Source organism: Natrix helvetica (assembly GCF_964273705.1).
Source record: "Natrix helvetica genome assembly, chromosome: Z".
NCBI classification, from domain to species: domain Eukaryota; kingdom Metazoa; phylum Chordata; class Lepidosauria; order Squamata; family Natricidae; genus Natrix; species Natrix helvetica.
Genome location: NC_138554.1, coordinates 27216432 through 27237443, shown reverse-complemented (window position 1 = coordinate 27237443; position 21012 = coordinate 27216432). Strand labels below are relative to the sequence as shown.

The 21012-nt window shown below is 41.8% G+C and overlaps 1 protein-coding gene across 1 annotated transcript; it reads right to left on the bottom strand.

The window, feature by feature from the left end:
- Positions 1-2891: 2891 nt before the first annotated feature.
- LOC309402054 (CD276 antigen homolog) lies at positions 2892-17763 on the bottom strand (the record flags this gene model as incomplete). Its single annotated transcript, XM_081971561.1, has 6 exons — positions 2892-3194; positions 5296-5385; positions 6011-6295; positions 11399-11698; positions 16920-17252; positions 17709-17763. 6 exons carry the CDS (start codon positions 17761-17763, stop codon positions 3160-3162), a joined length of 1098 nt encoding a protein of 365 aa, XP_081827687.1. The 3' UTR covers positions 2892-3159.
- Between the last annotated feature and the right edge of the window lie 3249 nt (positions 17764-21012).

Genomic DNA, 21012 nt, shown 5'->3' with positions numbered 1-21012 from the left:
ACATGATAGCAGTGTTCCAATATCTCAGGGGTTGCCACAAAGAAGAGGGAGTCAAACTATTCTCCAAGGCACCTGAGGGTAGAACAAGAAGCAATGGGTGGAAACTAATCAAGGAGAGAAGCAACTTAGAACCGAGGAGAAATTTCCTGAGTTAGAACAATTAATCAGTGGAACAGTTTGCCTCCAGAAGTTGTGAATGCCCCAACACTGGAAGTCTTTAAGAAGATGTTGGATAGCCATTTGAGGCAAGAAATGGTATCCTTTATGCTTTTCATGCTGAAAATAACCAGTCATTTCATTTGTCTGAAATGGTATAGGGTTTCCAACTCTGTTATTCTATTCTATTGTAAACGCAGCGCTGAACCGTTTTTTAAAAGACTGATTTCGAAACGCTTACGCGACGGATTAGCAACCGCGGGAGTGCAGACCGAACCTTTTTCGTCCTTTTAAGCAACTTCTCTTAGATTCCAAAGACTTCGTGGCAATTTGCCGCGACACCCCGCTGCGCCTTTTCCCTTGGAAGAATTATCTGCCGGGGGGCGGGAATTATTTCTGCCTAGAAGGTGAGCGGGAGCTAAAAAGCGAAAAGTCCTTCAGGCCAGTCCCCCAGATGCAATATTGTCCCCCTCCTGTCCCGGGCTTCGCTTTGCTCCCTCCCAGCGAGCGTCTTTTCAGTCCCGGGACATTCATGAGCCCTGTAGGAACTTTGGCGATTCGGTTTTCTGGTTACTCACGTGTAAACGGCAGAAACAGCAAGAGACAGGCGAAGTATGCGAAGGAGAGCGACATATTTTTTTAAAGCCAGTGTTAAAGTTTCGTTTTTCTCGGAATATGCGGATGCTCGGCGCTCCGTGTTTTTCCGGGTCAGCGAAAGAGACGTTTGCTGATTAAAGAAAGAAAACAGCGTACACAGCCAGAAATAAATATAAGGAATAAACGATAGTTACCTCGCGAAAAACGGTGGGCGGGGGGAAGATTAAAAAAAATTAAATAAAGATAAAATTTGGAAGGGGTAGTTTATCCGAATTACCTATTTCAAATAAAAATTAAAGCCGAGTTTGCAACGATCAGAAGGGGATGAGAAGCAAAAGACAATGCAATACAGAACGTTTGCTTTTACAAGATGTAGTACTTGATAAAACAGATAACGGCAAGAGAAATAAGAACAATAATATGCTGGGACAAGTTTTCCCAGTTTGTTAACAGCGCAATGAGAACTTTTTATATAGCCAGGGAACAAGCTGCCAATCAGAACAGAACTGGAAGGGACCTTGGGGGTCTTCTAATCCAGCCCCCTGCTCAAGCAGGAGTCCCTACCAAAAGTTGACCCTGATTTCTTTGTTGCAGCCCCTCAAATAATGGAATACAGCTATCATGTCCCTCCTAGTCCTTCTTTTCTCTAGACTGGCAATATCCAATTCCTGCAACTGTTCTCCATATTTGTCTCCAGGCCTTTAATTATCTTGGTTGCTCTTTTTGGCACTTTTTCCAAAATCTCAAACATTTTTTTTTCCGTATTGTGGTGACCAAAACTGGATACAGTATTCCAGATATGGTCTGATTAAGGATTTATAAAACGGTACTAATACTTCACTTGATTTTGATTCTCTGCCTAGATGAGTTTGGTCTAATTTTGGAGCAACTGTTTGTGAGAATGAATTCCATTGGACTATGACTGCATTCAAGAATTTCCAAGAGAAAGTGATAACAAAGCTTATTATGATTCTTTGCACTGTCAACTATATGTTCAGATTGGATTTGACACTTTTATCCACCTATCAAGATCTTCCTAAGAACCTGGAGTAGGCATATATGTTTTATGGTGTTAAAGTTATCGCCACAGGATATAAACTATTTCCTTTTGCAGCTGACTGATGTAATGTTGTCAATGCTGATAAGTAGTGCTCCAGATGCCCCAAAGGTGCTTTTTCAAGAGGCAACTGGACTTGTTGGTTTTTCTTTGAAGACATTTTGCTTCACATCTAAGAAGCGTTTTCAGCTCTGACTGGATGGTGGGGAATGGAAGGATTTATATTCCTTGCCCACCATCCAGTCAGATTTGAAGAAGCTTCTTGGATGAAGCTTCTTCAAACAGAAAGTCCAGTTGCCTCTTGAAAACGCACCTTTGGGACAACCATGATCTGGATGACTGAGAATCTCCATAGACGTTTAGTGTTCCAGATGTTTAGGGATTATTCTGCCAACTGATTGATTTTAAGTTTTTTTATGACAGTTAAAAAAAACAGGATAGTGGTAAATATCTGTAGCTTGAGGTAGGAAAAAAAGAGGAAACTTTGATTTTGGGTTTTACTGATTAGATAGGTTTGGTATTATAAAAATGGGTAGTTTATACTATTATATAAAAATAAAAAGTTGAGGTTTGATATTATTTTATTTTACTGCACAAAAAGAAGTAAGAAGTAAGTCAACACCTTTTTTTTCTTTTCTCCTTTTTCCCACATTTTTTCCTTCCCTTTTCCCTCTCTTAAATTTCCTACTATTTTCTTTTGTATTTCTGTATTTTATAGTATTAATACATAAATAAATAAAACTTTGGATGAATTGGTGGATGAACTGGAGAAAATATTAAAAAAATAAAATAAAAAGCAGTCTTTTTCCCACTTGAAATCATTGTTTCATCCTTAAAATAGGGTAGTTCAAATTTGAAGTTTTTCCATTTCTAAATCTTTTGCATACATCTTCTGTTAAAAGGAAACAGAAAGGTTTATTTCCCCCCCCCCCCCTTCCTTTTCTAATAACTAACTAAAAGAGAGGGTTAGTGTTTGGCTTCACAGCATAATTTGTAGAACAGCTTGATTTTTAAAAATGAAAAGAAGAAATCTGGGATTGATGGCTTAGTCCAAAGAGCAATTTCCACATCTTGTCTTTCACAGATGCCTCGCCTTCACATATTTGTGGTTTCCTTAAGCCTTGGAAGGAAACAATGCACTGTATCTGATCACCAAAGAGAAATTTGTAGCTTGCTTTTCACAGATCACATTTTTCAGTGGAATACATATAGTAATCATCCAGTCAAAGTCATTGTTCCTGGACATGATCTAACGCTTCTGTATATATTAATCCACTCCTGGTCTCTCCTTGTCTTTATTTTGAGATGTCAAGTACCTTCTCCTCATCTATCTTTTGAAGAGGCTTTTTCTAAGTGGGTGTTCCCGTAACTGAGTTATTCTTTCCTGTAAATAGAGAGAAAATTTTAAAAAGTGCAATTAAAAGATACATGTTAATGTACTTACTATTGGTTCCTTAATTACCTTAAGGAACTTAATTACCTTACCAAAGAGCTATTTACAACTTCTTTTCATTTAGGACAGCCATATCTTTGGCATGGTCATGTGGTCAAATTTGGGCACTTGGCAACTGGATCACTTTTACTGCTGTGTGTAGCATCTCAGTCACATGACCATAATTTGCAACTTATTCAAGGGTTTCCAGCATTTACTTCCAGTTTCTGGCACAAAAAGGCCATTGGGGAAATTGACTTTTTGGCGAAGGTTGTAGAGAATGTGGTGGCACAGCAGTTTCCACGACACCTTGAGGAATCCGAATATCTAGACCCACGCCAGTCCGGCTTCCGGCCCGGACACAGCACGGAGACGGCCTTGGTCGCGTTGGTCGATGATCTCTGGAGGGCCAGAGATAGGGGTTGTTCCTCTATCCTGGTCCTATTAGATCTCTCGGCGGCTTTTGATACCATCGACCATGGTATCCTATTGCGCCGGCTGGGGGGGATGGGAGTTGGAGGCACCGTTCTGCGGTGGTTCAGCTCCTACCTCTCTGACCGGATGCAATGTGTGTTGGCAGGGGGGCAGAGGTCGACCCTGAGGTCACTCACTTGTGGGGTGCCTCAGGGGTCGGTCCTCTCGCCCCTCCTGTTCAATGCATATGTGAAGCCGCTGGGGGAGATCATCCGTGGTTTTGGGGTGGAGTATCATCTGTACGCTGATGATACGCAGCTGTACATTTCCACCCCAGACCACCCCAACGAGGCTGTCGAGGTGATGACCCGGTGTTTGGAAGCCGTCGGGGTCTGGATGGGGGACAACAGACTCAAGCTCAACCCCTCCAAGACCGAGTGGCTGTGGCTACCGGCACCCCGGTTCAGTCAGTTGATTCCATCACTGACCATAGGGGGCGAGCAATTGCCCCCTGTGGAGCGGGCGCGCAATTTGGGCGTCCTCCTAGATGCCCGGCTGTCAATGGATGACCATGTGGCAGCCGTGGCAAGGGGGGCATTCCACCAGGTTCGCCTGGTGCGTCAATTGCGCCCCCTACTGGACCGGGATGCCCTACGCACGGTCACTCATGCACTGGTGACGTCTCGGCTGGACTACTGCAATGCCCTCTACATGGGGCTTCCCTTGGGACGCGCTCGAAGACTGCAGCTAGTCCAGAACACAGCCGCGCGGGCTATTATGGGGAGTACTAGGTACTCCCATGTAACACCGCTCCTGCGCGAGCTGCACTGGCTGCCTGTGGTCTTTCGAGTGCGTTTCAAGGTGTTAATTACCATCTTTAAAGCGCTCCATGGCTCAGGACCTAGGTACTTGCGGGATCGCATCCTACCACACACTTCCCTGCGACCGATTCGCTCTCACAGGGAAGGACTCCTCCGGGTGCCGTCCACTAAGCAATGCCAACGGGCGGCGCCTAGGAGTAGAGCCTTCTCTGTGATGGGCCCAACCCTCTGGAATGACCTCCCCCCCGATATCAGAACCACCACCGACTTCCGCTCCTTTCGACAAAAACTGAAGACTCACCTGTTCCGTTTAGCCGGCCTGGCCCATTTATAGTTTTATTCTACCTCCTGGCAGATATTTTAATTGGGTATTTTTAGGGTATTTAAATATTGCTTTTAACTACTTTACTTTAGATATGTACAGTTTCTTATTGCCTCCTCTTTGTGTTTGTATTTTCTATTTATTGATGTGTTTTTATTTGACTGTACACCGCCCCGAGTCCCTTTGGGGAGAGGGGGCGGTATAAAAATCTAAATAAAAGTAAAGTAAAGTAAAAGATTTTCTTAGCAACCACTGTGTTTGCTTAATAGTTGCCAAACAATTGCCCCCAAAAATGGGTCTGGTCATGTGTTGCCTTAACGTAGGATCACAACAACTTATGACCATAACTCCGGGCTAAATTATAGTCATAAATCAAGGACTAGCTGTACGGTGCTCCCCTCTGACCCTTCTATGCTATTTTTTTCACTGGTTTTGCTTTGTCCCAGCAGTTCATCACTGCCATTAAGCCCTTCATTCTTTAGATGTGAAAGGTTACCTTTAAAGTACATTATTCCAGCTGCTATTGCCAATCCAGTCCCGAGTCCAATAAAGAATCCCAACAGCCAAGGAACCACTGCACTTGTATCTGTAGGCCGAGAAGGTGAGAGAGAAAAATGTATTCCTAGTGCTTTGGGTATCTGGAGGATTGGGATGAATAATTACTGTATTTTTCAGAGTAAAAGGCGCACCCTTTTCCCTCAAAGAAAGAGGCTGAAAATCCGGGTGCACTTTATACACTGAATACAGCATTTTTTGCCTCTCGAAACCCCGCCCTCTTCACCAAAATGGCTGTGCATAGCCTCTAGGAAACTTTCACAGAGCTCCTGGAGGCTGGAGAGGGCAGAAATGAGTGAAAAACGGGGTGTTTTTTGCTCAATTTTGCCCCCTCAGCCCCCAGGAGTAATCTATAAGCCTCCTAAAGGCTATGCCTGCAGGTTTTTTGACAAAAAACAGGCCTGTTTTCACTAAAAACGGGCCGTTGTTTGCTTGTTTGGGGGAGGGCACCCCCCAGGAGCACTCTGTAAGGCGCCTAAAGCATATTCATGCCTTTTGGGGGGGGAAACGGGCCCGCTTTTGTGAAAAACGGGCCATTTTGGGGAGGTTTGCAGAGTGCAAAGGCTTTTTTAAAAAAAATTGCCTCTTGAAAACCTTGGTGCATCTTATACTCTGGTGTATCTTATACTCCGAAAAATATGGTAGATCTCCCTCACCTGGCCGCCAAAGGACAGACTGTTCCAATGGGGTCTCAAAAGCTTCATGTTCTACTCGACAAACATAAGTGACTTTAGCGTTATTCTTCTGTGGGAAGAAGACACTGTTGATGGAAAACATCCCATTGGGCATGTGGTGCACCTTCGACATTACTTGCTCTTGTGGTTCTCCGTTTTGCAACCACTGAATGTTGATTTGAGAGGGATAAAATTTGCTCAGGTTGCACACAGCTACTTCAAATCTCTCCCCTTGAGGCCTTGTGATCAGCTGAAGGATGGGCCGAGCTGCAAAGAGAGGAAAGAAATTTGAACTCCACCAATAGGCCAGTGTTTCTCATCCTTGGCAACTTGAAGATGGGTGGACGTCAATTCCCAGAATTCCTCCATATTTCTAGGTTAACAACAGCTGTGAATCACTTAACAACTGTGGCAAACAAGGTTATAAAACTTACCAACAAAATTCACATAGTCTTGCATAGTAATGGAAATTTTAGGCTCAATTGGGGTCATAAGTCAAAGACTACCTGTAATGTTGACACAGCTGTTCTGTGAACTAGAGTCAGTTGATATCGGCTTGTTTCAGCTGATCAACAGGGAACATCAAAATCTGTTTTCAGCTACTGATTGTTCCCCTCTTCCATTTAAAACAATGTTTCTGAAACTTGGCAACTTTAGGATGCTTGTATGTCAGATTTTTGGCATGCATACTAAAATTGCCATGTTTGAGAAACACTGATCTGAAATAAACACAGGTGATGTGCCACGAAGCCACCTCAAAGCTCAGTTTGGATATTCCTGGATCCTACTGGGAGCCAAGAAGCCAGATACCTACCAGTGGGAAGCCAGGCAGCACCCTCTAAGCCCTACCGTCCCCTAGGCTGGCATTTGAGTTGTGCTAACAGTGGGAGAGGTGTATTTACAATCTATCCAATCTATCAAGACAGTAAATCTACTGTAGCTTTTATCACATGCGGTTTGAACAACCATCATTACAGATATATGAAATTGCTGCAATACTCTTGTGTTTTTATTTCTCTCTTCCCCTGACCCACAGCAACAGTTAAGGGGCCCATATCCAATATTTGGGGAGCTATAGGTAGCACTGGGACCTTAGGTTATGTATCACTGTGTCTGACCAGTGCAATGTTGTCAAAATGGCGTGTGCCATGTTTTGATTTTACAGAGGGCACAATTTAGTACTTTGATAAAGATGATTAGAGGATTGGAGGCTAAAACATATGAAGAACGGTTGCGGGAATTGGGCATGTCTATTTTAATGAAAAGAAGGACTAGAGGAGACACGATAGCAGTGTTCCAATATCTCAGGGGCTGCCACAAAGATGAGGGAGTCAAGCTATTCTCCAAGCACCTGAGGGTAGGAAAAGAAGCAATAGGTGGAAACTAATCAAGGAGAGAAGCAACTTAGAACTGAGGAGAAATCAGTGGAACAACTTGCCTCCAGAAATTGTAAATGCTCCAACAGTAGAAGTTTTTAAGAAGAGATTGGATAACCATTTGTCTGAAGTGGTGTAGGATTTCCTGCCTAAGCAGGAGGTTGGACTAGAAGACCTTCAAGGTCCCTTCCAACTATGTTATTCTATTCTAAATTTTTTTTTTTTTTTTTGCACCTTCGGCCGATATCCAAGTTGTGCATATCCTTTGGGGCACCCATATAAAAAAAAACCATGTGGTATCTTTCAACTTTCAACTTAGCATGAGAAAATATACAAGTGCACAAGAGCTTCACTTCATCCACAGATTTGTTTGGTTCCGATTTCAACATGTCACGATAACCGAGAAGGAGGAGCTGACGTCACAATGATATGGCCGATACTTTTACCACTGGTTGGTCCATCTGGAAGAGACGGTGATAGGGAAGAGTATGTCTTGCTGATCTCAGGGACATCGCAAAGTCCCTGATTGATCCAAGAGAATCTCTTCTAGCTGGTGATAGAAGTGCAGCCCAAAGCTGCTGAAGTCGGGACAGCTCCGCAATCGGAGTAAAGCGGAAAGAGAAAGTGTGTCCATCTGGTGAGGAAATTTTATTTTTACAAAAGAGACTACCCAAAAAAGATTAAAACCAAATTAAAGTTATAAAGAAAAGAAAAGAAAAGAAGCGGCAAATTTAAGCTATTTTGGATAGTGTGTTATCCTTTTTTTTAATTGTCTTTGCAAACACTTCCTACTTTTTAAAGTGAAAGTATTGGCTTTTCTTCTACTACTACTTTTTTTTACTTATGGATTAAATCTTTTTTTTTAATTTTCACAATACTGGCTTGGATGGGGTTTTTTTCTTTTTATTTTGTTCCATTTAAGAGCCTTGTTTCTTTTAAGCTTGGGATATAAGGAGGATATAAAAGGAATATAAAGAGAGCAGTAACATCAGAAGGAAAAGAAGTTACACTGCCACTTGGAGGCTGAAGGCTGAGTTCTGGAAATATTTTTCTCTCTCTTTTCTTTGATCATTTTGACCTAGCACTTCAAAGGTTTTAGCTTGTAAAGAGATAAGATGGGTTGTTTATGCAGGTGCCCTTTGGATGTCTCTTTGGCAGCGAGAGAGAAGTGAAAAACAAAGCTTTGTTTCCAACTAGAGTGGCAGTGTTTATAAATTGGACAATGACACAATACCAAGAAAAAACCATAACATTATAACAGTTTATGTTTGAAATTCAAAATTTATTAGAAACATCAGAGAGAATTGAGAAGAAATTGGAAAATATAGATGGTAATATAGCAAAATTTGATGAAATTGAAGATAGCCAGCTAATGGAAAAAGTGGAGGCTAGAATCTCAAAAAACCCAAGGGAAAAATGAACAAAGAGGCAAGATAACTGTGGATATTGACAGTGATCTAAGCGTGGTTGGAAATGGAAAGAATGGAACATGGAAAGGGAAGAGAGATGGAAAGGAGCTCTACCCCAGATTTCAAGGTATAGAAGGGGAAAAAAAGAATAATTGATGGATTTAAGGAGAGGAACTTTGACAAAAGTACTACTGATAACCAAAGATAAGCTGATTAAAGAAGCTGATGGAGAGTTTCAAGAATTTATAAGACATACAACAAGCAACAAGGTGCGAAGAGAAGTCCACACAAAGTTGATTAAGGAAATAAACAGAAGATTAATCCCACATAAGGCAAAAGAAATAAGATTGTACTACTACTGGAAAGACACAGGTTGGGATATGAAAACTATTAACAAAATACTAGCTAAATGGTTAAAATTAGAGCATTATGTTAAAAATGAAGTGATAATGGATATAGCTACATAGATAATTGATAATGATATAATGTATATATATGTATTGACAAGAGGAAATTTGGTATAAATTTTAAATGGTGACCATGAAAGGAAGTTTTGAAACTTAGTTATGTATGAAAGCCTATAATATTGAAATTGGATATAAATTGTAAACAGTGATTAAGAAAGGAGGTTTAGAAATTTTGTTATCAAACAAAATTAATTTTTATTTAGAACATTTCACAAAGATAGAATGTTGTTGGATGATATTGAAAATAGACAATGGAATGCAATTGTATGTGGTTTTGCTTTGAATTTTGGAATATTTGTTATAAAGGGATGTTAAAGCAACTATAGTCATGTTAAGGATGAGGTATGATGATAGTAATATATATAAATATATTTGATGTAAAATATATAATTTGATATGGATTTTAGGTGATGACTGTGGAAGGGATGCACGAAGGTTCTTTGTAACCAATTGACACACTTTTTATAATTTGTAATGGAATATGTTTTTATGGTGTTTGTTGTGTCTTGTTTGTGTTTATTCAAAAATAAAAAAAATATCTATATAAATAAAAATGTAATGTTTGTTTGTTCAAAATCTCAAATCTCTGAAGGTTCTTCACCGATTGCTTTGAAATTTTGACACAATGTTGCATTCGACTACGCACATGTTTTTATATATGTATATTATATAGATGTCACACCTGTGACAGGTAAACACATGCTATTTGTAAAAACATGCTTTTTTGAAAACCAGCTCCATCTACTGGATGTAAAAGCAACACACGCTATACCATAGCATTCATTTTTTGAGTATAATATATTTGGAACAGTTCGGCCTCTCTCCAGCTTCGTCCCGACAGTCCCTTTATATGTGTGGCTGGGCTGTGGCTGCACCCTTTCCCCTTTCCGCCCCTCCTCCAACGAGCTTTGCCATTTCCACCAAGGGGAGCCGAACCTTTCGGCCTCATCCTCCCCTCTCTCTCCTCCCCTCCCGCCAGGCCTTTGCTGGCTGCGGCGGGGCGGCTCCTGCCCCATTCCTCGGCCGCCGCCTCCCACCCTTAACCAACCTCCCCCCGCCCAGCCCAGTGGAGCTCCAGAGGTGGAGGCGGAGAGTTTCCTCAGCCGGCCGGCTGCACGCACTCTCCACCCCCTCACAGGGAGCCAGCTACAACCCCATCAAAGCGACTCTGGCGGGGCGGCGGCGGTGTCAGCCTGAGGGCAGTGGGGCTGGGGTGGCTGCTGGGTGCCCCGTGAGGTGGCAACTGCAGCGGCAATGGCGTCTCTGGATGGGGCCACCGCCAGCGGGGGCTGCCTCGCGTGCGCGTCACCAGGAGCGGCTCCTTCCTCCTCCTCCTCCTCCTCCTCCTCCTCCTCCTGCTCCTCAGGGGACGCTGGACTCCTCCTCTCGCCGCCAGCACTGAGGGAAGCTGGGTCGGGGCGGCGGCCTCCTCCTCCTCAGCTTGGCCAGGCTGGGGCCTGTGGGAGCGTCCTCCGTGGCGCCTCTTGCAGGGCCCACCGTGGCTCACTTCCATGCGGGGGCCGCCTCTGCCAGGGGACTCGCGCTTTCTCTTTTCTTTCTTTTCCATTTAACTAGACTGGGCCACAGCAACGCATGGCCGGGTACAGCTAGTATGTATGTATGTATGTATGTATGTATGTATGTATGTATGTATGTATATATATTCGTAGATTTTCACGGGTGTAGGTATGCTGGTTTTGTTGTATTCGGGTCTTTTCCTGTGTAAGGTTGAGATTGTCTTTGCAACGTTTCGGCAGGATCACACCTGCCAACTTCAAGCTGTGGGCTTAAAATGTGATCGGAGCTGCCGTCTTTCTGTAAGTCTTGGTGAGAGGGGATGGGGTGCTGGCTTTGTTTCAGTAAGTGGAATGATGTCATGATAACCAAGCCACATGAGGTTTGTAAGATAAGGGTCTGTAACTGGCTGGGTCACATAAATGGAGTCAATTAGGACTTTTTTAAAAATAAAGATTTAAATGAACAAGGTGATTTTATGCACCCAGCTCTGCCTTTCAGTCCAAATTTCAAGAAACAGTTTAAAATAAAGAGATTGTGACTGGACAACTGGAGAAAGACTGACCTGGATTTCTTGCTTTCTGAGCAAAAGATTATACTCACAATGCAAGCGCAGCTGGAATTTTAGTACCTCTGGCCCTTTGAGTGCTTGGTGATTGATATGGCAAGAGAAGTTGTCTTTGGCATCCGAAAATTCTGGTACAAGCTTCAGGAGACTTTCTGCTCTGAACAATTGGCCGGTGCTGGGCTGAATAGGAAGACGTTTGGGGCCTTGCACAATCTTATCATTTCGGAACCACGTCATGGATATATTACCAGGATAGAAATCTGTTGCTGTACACGCAACTGTGTTTGGCTTGTTCAACTGTACTTTTGTAGAGCCAAGTTTAACAAGTGGGGGAGCTGGGAACAGAGAGGATACAAGAAGACATTCTTACTGTCTAGTGACACGATTAAATCCATTAATCAGCACTGAAGTCCAACAGCCATGATCCACCTACTGCTATTCAGTACTGCTTGGAAATGTGCAAGTCAACATATGGAAGACACATGCAAGAGAGAATGGGAAGACTCCAAAAACAAGAATAGAAAGATTATTAGTTTCCTACAGGAAATGTTTCAAAGCTATAATTTTGTCACAAAGAAGGTGGCATGATGGAAAGCATGGCTCAACTTCTGCACCTGTCCTTCCCAACTTTCTTACTCTGGGTCAATAAACAACTGCACATACACACTATATCAAACACGTATTCGAGTTGTAGAAAGAGGCATTTGACTAGGCAGACGTTGTATCCACTTCTGTTCCTTATGGATTTACTGAAACACATACACACAAACACACATACACACATGCACATATTAAAAAAATTGCATTCATGCATAGATAAGTGCATAAAAGTTGTGAGATTACAACATTAGCATTTAAGAAACAGTATAGTAAAGTCAAAGGACACAGTCCAACAAAAAGAAGGATTTCGGTTGACAAGTAATTCTATGGGCAAACCAAACTATAAACATTTCTAGCAGTATTCTGATATTCTGGTGGTGGTATTCTGCCAGTTCACCCTAGTTCGGGTGAACCAGTAGTGGTGGTGGTGGGAGGCTCCACCCATACACCCAGAAGTCATTACGGATGATTTGCCCATGCACAGAAGGTTCTGCGCATGTGTGCACGCTGACAGTTCCAATCTGGTAGCGAAGGTAAGAGGATTTCATGCCTGATTTCTAGGGGAAAAATTCAAGGAAAAAGGAGACACTACTGATAGTAATCTCTCCAATGACCAACAGTCCAGCTCAGATAATGGCTAATTCCCAGATAGCAAAATCTAATGACAATTTCAGATGATACAGAAAGCATAGGTAGATATGACACCGCCTTTTTTATTTACACATTAATTCTAATTATGTACCATATACGTGTGTGTGTGTGTGTGTGTTTGTGTGTGTGTATGTATGTATGTATTTGTATTACAACCCCTGGTATGCCCAAATATGGGAGGGAGCTCACTACTCCCTCTTTCTGTCGTTCGGCTCATTACAGAAGACCATCCAGGCAGAAAACCATATTTTTATTTTTAATGTTGCCTTTGCTATGTTTGTGTTGTATTTATGCTGATAAATAAATAAAGGGAGACTAGTATAGATCTATTTCAAGCTATTTAGCTCTCATCAGCTAGCCATATCCTTACTGGGATTCGAACCAGGGCTGTATTACATATTAGGCAGTTGTATTAGCCACTAAGCCACAGGCTCTCCACCTTATCAGCTGAGCCAGGGAAATAGGTATGTATTTGTGTTACAACCCCTGGTATGCCCAAATATGGGAGGGAGCTCACTACTCCCTCTTTCTGTCGTTCGGCTCATTACAGAAAACCATCCAGGCAGAAAACCATATTTTTATTTTTAATGTTGCCTTTTTATATTTGTGTTGTATTTGTGCTGATAAATAAATAAAGGGAGACTAGTATAGATCTATTTCAAGCTATTTAGCTCACATCAGCTAGCCATACCCTTAGTGGGATTCAAACCAGGGCTGTATTACATATTAGGCAGTTGTATTAGCCACTAAGCCACAGGCTCTCCTCCTTATCAGCTGAGCCAGGGAAAAATATGGTTTTCTGCCTGGATGGTCTTCTGTAATGAGCCGAATGACAGAAAGGGGGAGTAGTGAGCTCCCTCCCATATTTGGGCATACCAGGGGTTGTAACACAAATACATATATATATATGTATATATACATATATAACATATATAACATATATATATGTATATATATATATATATATATATATATATATATATATATATATATATATATATATATATATATATATATATATATATATATATATATATATATATATATATATATATATACACACATATATATACATATATATATATATATATATACATATATGTATATGTATATATACATATATACATATATAACATGTATTTTCGTAGATTTTCATGGGTATAGGTATGCAGGTCTTGGCATATTCGGGTCTTTTCCCAGGTAAGATTGACAGTATCTTGGCGACGTTTTGACAAGGTCACACTCGTCATCTTCAGGGTGGTGCCTTTGGCTTTGTGACGTCAAAACGTCGTCAATGTACTGTCAATCTTACATGGGAAAAGACCTGAATACCCCAAGACCTGCATATACATATACATATACACACACACATACATATATGTTTTATTTATATTCCCATAAAAATGAAGGTCAGAGGGTATGCCTTACAAAAAGAAAGTTGGACTAGGACAGCTAAGCAGTCTCTTTCTCACTTTGTTTTTTATTACTTTATAACTTCTACCTTCTCCCTCCAAGTCATTTCTAAAAAGCTCAGGATTGCTGAGAGCACACATTCAGATTGTCACTTTCCCATCAGTCACACTATCCCACTCTGGAAGAAGAGGTGCTCTGAAACAAGAAAATGTTATGTGTAATTGTCAAAGCCATTTCCCTCTTCTTTGGCAGTCTTATAGTTTAAGTATATAGCACATGCATATAGGCCATGTAGAAAATGGGGGTAAAGCATTACAATCCAAAGAATTGTCTGCAAGCACTTCTTGCCTGACACATAGATTTTTGAAAGAAAGAAATGTATAGTAAAAGAAGTCAGAGAGAGGGAGGGAGGGAGGGAGAGCAAGAGAGAAGGAGAGGGTGGAGTCATCTAGATAAGACAGGAGATGTGCTGAAAAAAAAAGGGACAATGTGATGTAGACTGTGGTAAGATTCAAAAAAATTTATTACCGGTTCTGTGGGCGTGGTTTGGTGAGTGTGGTGTGGCTTGGTGGGCGTGGCTTGGTGGGCATGGCAGGGGAAGGTTACTGCAAAATCCCCACTCCCTCCTCATCAGCTAGGACTCGGGAAGCAGAGAATAGATGGGGGCGGGGCCAGTCAGAGGTGGTATTTACTGGTTCTCCGAACTACTCAAAATTTCCACTACCGATTCTCCAGAAGTGGTCAGAATCTGCTGAATGCCACCTTTGGATGTAGAGCAGCAGAAGCAGGAAGCCAGAGGACTCACGCCTATAGGGAGAAGAGAACCAGAAGAAGCTCAAGGCAGGAGAAGACAAAGATCTGCAAAAAGTAGCAGTGGAAAGGAAAATGTAGGACCATAGGCAGAGCAAACTCTAAGTGGTTCAGATGTAACTACAAGTAGTCCTCAACTTACAACAGTTCATTTAGGGACTGTTCAAAAGTTACAATGGCACTGAAAAAAGTGACATGGCCATTTTTCACACTTATGACTGTTGCAACATCCCCATAGTCACGTGATTTACATTCAAATGCTTGGCAACTAACCCGTATTTATGACAGTTGCAGTGTCCCAGGGGTCATGGGATCACCTTTTGCAACCTCCTCACAAGCAAAGTCAATGGGGAACCCAGTTCACTTAACAACCGTGTTACTAATTTAACAACTGCAGTAACAAATGTGGCAAAATGTCATAAAATGGGGCAAAAATCACTTAACGAATTTCTCACTTAACCACAGAAATCATGGGCTCAATTGTGGTTGTAAGTCAAGGACTACTGGGTACAGTAATTGGGCAAAACAAGAAAAGTTGTTGGCATACTAAAAATAAATAAGGGTGGGTGGATGAAAACCCCAGCAGCTAAGTGTCTTGTACCATAAAGTAAAGAAGCAAAACTTATTTAAATTCTGTTACTATACTTCCTACTTAGATTTTGATAGTGTATATACTTATATTAGGTAACAGTGTGGATGTGTATAGATACATGCACACATATATTTACTAGAATTCTTCTAAACACATTGTGTACTCAGCTTGCATAGCAATAAACAGCACTCTGTTTCTTTGTTGGGTGTGTGCATATTTCTGGTTTTGTTCCTATTGATTCCTGCCTTCTGACAAACTGCAACAGCTGATGACATGTGTGGTGTGCTGATAGGTAGCAAGGGGGCTGTTGGCTGAAACCGGATATCCCTCCCTGTTCCTTCAAGAAGAGACAATCCCTTCTCCCGCTTGCAGCCCTCACAAAGTTCCCACCCAACTGGCTAACAACTGGGTGAGTATTTCGCAAGGAGGAAGAAGTGCTGGCTGAAGTGAACGTTTTCCTGCTTCTGCCAGATCTATTGCCCTATGTGTCTTATCAGGAGACACCTCCTGCTAACAGGTCTATGGGCAGATCATGCAAAGCTCCTTCTGATCCACTCGCCATCCCTATGTCTCAAACACTTTATGTAACCTGGGAGTGGATTGCATCATCCTGATAAAGCAAGAAGCACATGATGCAGTCCTCAAGTTATGAGAATTGATTTAGTGACTGTTTGAAGTTACAATGGCACTGAAAAATATACGTTCTTAAAACCAGTCCTTGCACTTAACAACTGTTGCAGTGTTCCTGCCAGTCAGGCAGTCAAAATTCTAGTGCCTGGCAATTGTCACATTGCGTATGTGTATATACAATGTGTAAATGTGTCTTTATCACATTTGCAGTGTCCTGGAGCCACAAGGATGCCATTTCTGACTTTTATATCCAGCTTCGGACAAGCAAAGTCAATGGAAGCCAGATTCGCTTAACAGCAATGTTATTAAGTGAACATTGATTTGCTTAATGACTACAGAAAAAAAAGTTGTAAAATTGGGCATAACTCGCAATAGCAGCTTTTCTTCATGACAGACATTCCAATGTTGAGGGCAATTTGTAATTGAAAATGTTTTCCAGCAAAAAACAAACAAACACAGGTGCTGTAGATATTACTGAATAAGTATGTTTTAGCATCATTAATAGTCAGTGACCCCTAATTCCTCCCCCTCAAAAAAAAACACTTTTAAGAGTGTGGCCTAGATCAGGGATAGGCAATTACTTTTCCCAAGGAGCCACATTAGAAACTAGGACTGTTGTGAAGGGCTGCCAGTGCTACCCCCTGCCCTCCAGCCACCCAATCCCTGCCCCTGGCCCCTTTCACTCCCTGCCATCCCTGCCCCTGTTGCCAATGCCTCATCTCCCACCAGGATGTGGCCTGCAGACCATAAAATGCCCAGGTCTGTCCCAGGTCAAGGCTTTTAATCTGTGTCGCGTTTTAAATAAAAAATATTTAAGGTTATCATATGACCGTCATTCCGCTTCCCCTGGTTTCCTTTACCTTCCACTCTCAACTCTATTGTCTTCTCTTCCCTGTCAGGGCTGTGGATAACAAAGCAAGTGTAAGTCTTTCCATCTGCATCCTGCACATTTGGAAGCAGAATGCTGGCATTGCCCCGTAGCACTTCCGTAGGGAACATCTTTACCCCTGGCTGAAAGATTTTCAAATTATCTTCAAACCTAGCAATAGCTCTTGAACCCACACGCCATGTCACACTTAGGCTTTTTGGATCTATGGACCCAGAAGAGTCTTCAAAATAACAAGGCAGCAGGACATCAGAACCTGGTTTGCCTTGAACTGGGCCTTCGGGGACTGTAACGGTCAAAGCTGCCTCTGAAAGAGAAAGGCAACAGGAAGAATTGCTGTTAAAAAATCAACGTAAGATATTAGGTAGCTTGGTGACTACCAGTAGGTAAACTCAATATTGCCTATTTTACTTGAAAAACTGATCTTTTCAATTGAGATCAACTCGTGTACTGATCTTTGATTATAATAAACATTTGACTGACTGACTGACTGACATCAACCCATATGAAGACATCAGAGGTGGGGAACTATGGCCCCTTTATGGCTTGTGGACTTCAACTCCCAGAATTCTTGACATGGTTCAGAGATTCTGGGACTTGAAGTCCAAAAGTCATAAAAGGGCCCTAGTTCTCCACCCTGGAAGAGATCTTCCCATGAGAAGCTGATTTTGTTAAGATAAGACACTGGGCACCATCCATCGCTTTTCACCACCTCTCTCATCCTTCTGTTGGTTGGTGTTCTTTGGTTTTGCTGGTTACTCACGTGTAAACGGCAGATACAGCAACAGGCAGGCAAAATATCCAAAGGAGAGCAACATTTTTTAAAGCCAATGTTAAAGTTTTGTTTTCCTCAGAGGTTGGAATCCACCCAAGCTTAGGTTTTTGTTTTTCACCCTCCAGGTTACTGAAAGAAACATTTACTTGATTAACCAAGGGGAAAAAAACATGCAAACAGTTGGAAATAAATTTCAGGCATAAATGATAGTTATCCCTCTGAAAGGGGGGAGGGGGGAAGAACTTTTTTTTAAAAAAAATAAAGACAAATTTGGGCTGGATAGTTGTTAAGTTTACAGCCTGGAGAGAACCCTGTTCAATCTTTCAGCCTGACCATCGTGTTACTATGCAATTGTTACTAAAGTGCGATTGGTCTATTTCCTGAGAATGTTTGCGAGAATGTATTCAGTTCCATTGGACTATGACTGTCCATTCAAGAATTTCCAAGAGAAAGTAACAACAAAGCTTATTATGATTTGTTGTACACAGCCAGATATTCAGGCTGGAGATTGTGCGGAAGTACCCCTACCCAAGAGAATGAAATAGTTTGGGGGATATTAAAAGATGCAGAACATTATATTTCCTGCTAAAGGAGAAGAGGAGAAACATGTTCTTGAGGACAGAAAGCAGCCCCAGGCTTCCTGCTATAGGAAAACAGTCTCAAGCAGCAGAAGAAGTTTTTAGAACTGGATATTTTGTACCCATCAAGAAATCCAGACCACCCTATTTGTAAACAGAATGCCTTCAGCCCCCTCCCCCCGAAGGCTGATGGGATTAAAAGTAGAAAAACAGACTCCTAAAACCTACATTCCCCAACCAGCTCCAAGGACAAGGCATGGCCTCCTAGCCACAATGGGTCAGACAGGCAACAATAATTAGAACTAGGTACTCTCATATAACACCTCTCCTGCGCGGGCTGCACTGGCTACCTGTGGCTTTTCGGGTGCGTTTCAAGGTGTTGACTATCATCTTTAAAGCGCTCCATGGCACAGGACCTAGCTATCTGCGGGATCGCATCCTACCCCACACATCCCTGTGGCCGATTCGCTCTCACAGGGAGGGACTCCTCCGGGTGCCGTCCACTAGGCAATGCCAGTGGGCGGCGCCCAGGAGTAGGGCCTTCTCTGTGATGGGCCCGACCCTCTGGAATGACCTCCCCCCCGACATCAGAACAACTACCGATCTCCGCTCCTTCCACAAGAAACTTAAGACCCACCTGTTCCACTTAGCTGGCCTGGCCTAACCGTAGCTTTAATCTTTAATCTTTCTGGCCTGTATTTTAAATTTTGGGGGGAAGGCTCCTTAGGTTGCTTTTTAATTTTTATTATTATTGTACAGCTTTACATTTAATTTGTTTTTAGGGGTATTTAAGATTTTCTATTTTGTATATGGTCTTTTAACTGCTGTCTGTACACCGCCCCGAGTCCCTTCGGGGAGAGGGGGCGTTCTATAAATTCAATAAATTCAATAAAAAAATTCAAATTCAAAATACTAGAAGGACACGCTCAAGCAGAGATCAAAGTACATTTCACAATGGACAGGAATCCCAAACACAAAGCCCCCCAAAATGTATAAAAGCCCACCCATCTCAACCCCATTTTGTCAGCTATCCCAGAAACATGCTGCTGAGGTTTCTGGCTACTAAATAAACAGAGACATCCTTTCCAAAATGCAGCCTGCCTCCATTCTATTTTCAGCATCTTTCTCCCAGCTTGGAATTGGACCATATTTTTCTTCTGATAACTGGATTTGGCATTTTTATCCACCTATGGAGAGCTTTCCAAGAATCTGGGGTAGGCATATGTTGATGTTTCATAGTGTTAAAGATATCATCACAAGTTGAAAACTATTCCAAGTATATTCTACTTTGGCAATTGACTGATGCTAATTTTGTCAATGTTGATGTGTTTAAGTGGTGCTCCAGGTGTTTGGGGATTATTTTGTCAATTGATAGATTTTAAGTTTTTTTGTAATTGCTAAGGAAAACTGGAACTCTCTTGGTGCTCCAGTTGTGTTGCACCTGCTATTATTTGCACTATCTTTCTTTTGACACAGTTGTTCTTTTTCTGTTTACAACTCTTTGTTTTGTTATCTTCTCCAATTCTTTCTCTTCCGTTCTGCTGTCTGTGGGTACTGCCTCATCTAATATCCAGACTTTTTTGTCTTTCTTATCCACAATTGTTAAGTCTGATGTATTATGTCAGGTGCATTTCTATATGATTTCTAAACTCCTAGAGCACTTTAACTTCTTCATTTTCTATTACTTTCTCTATTTTATGGTCCCACCAGTTATATGCACCACTACAGCTCGTTTTTCATGCTGTTGCTTGTAGCCAGTCTGGGCAATCTTCTTGCAGCAGCTACCAGGTGGCCCACTGTTTCTTCAGCTACTTTGTTCAGCTTTTTTTTTTAATCCAAGTTCCAACTTCAGTTTCTTTCTACTTTCCTGCTCTTAGCCATTGCCAAGTCTTGTTATTATCTGCTTTGTCTGCTATTTTTAAAAAATGCACTGGTCATGTAATACTTTATCTTCCCATTTTTCTGTTCTTTATTTAGTCTTTCTTGTGGGGCAGCTTAACCCTTCCCAGTATATTAGCTTCAGTGCATATTTTTCACTGGCCTTCAGGGATTCTTCCAGTGCCCTTTTTTCATAATTAACTTTCTGAACTACTTGCAACATTGGCATCCACCTATTTTCCTTGGTAAATAGAATCTGTCAACATCGCTGCTAAGACAACGGTTGCAGGAACATTGTCATTATTTTTCTAGTCTTTCTATCCAGGGTTTTTAGTTCTGCTTGAATCTATTATTCCAGTTGGGTATCTAATAACTGGAATTGCTCAACTGGTATTAATTGCCTTGATGGTATTTCTTTCACTGAGTTTTTGGACTTTAAGATCTTCACTCTCTTGATATATTCACTTCTGGCCTTTTATTTGACTTCAATGTGCTTTGTGTCATCACCTTGAAGGATGCCCAGACATTTGTAGTGGTCATCTTCATCCAGACTCTTGATATTGTTTTCATAGGGAATGTTGAATGTTCACCTCTCCCCGCCCCCTGTTTGATGGTGACCATGGTACATTTGTCAGGTCAAAATTCTATTGCAGTATCTTGGCTGTATAAACAGACAGTTCAATCAGAATAGAAATGGAAGGGACCTTGGAGGTCTTCTAGTCCAGTCCTTGCTCAAGCAGGAGATCCTTGCCTGTACCATTTCAGAGAAGTGGCTGTCCAGTCTGTTCTTAAAAACCTCCAGTAATGAAGCATCCACAACCTCTGAACGCAAGCTG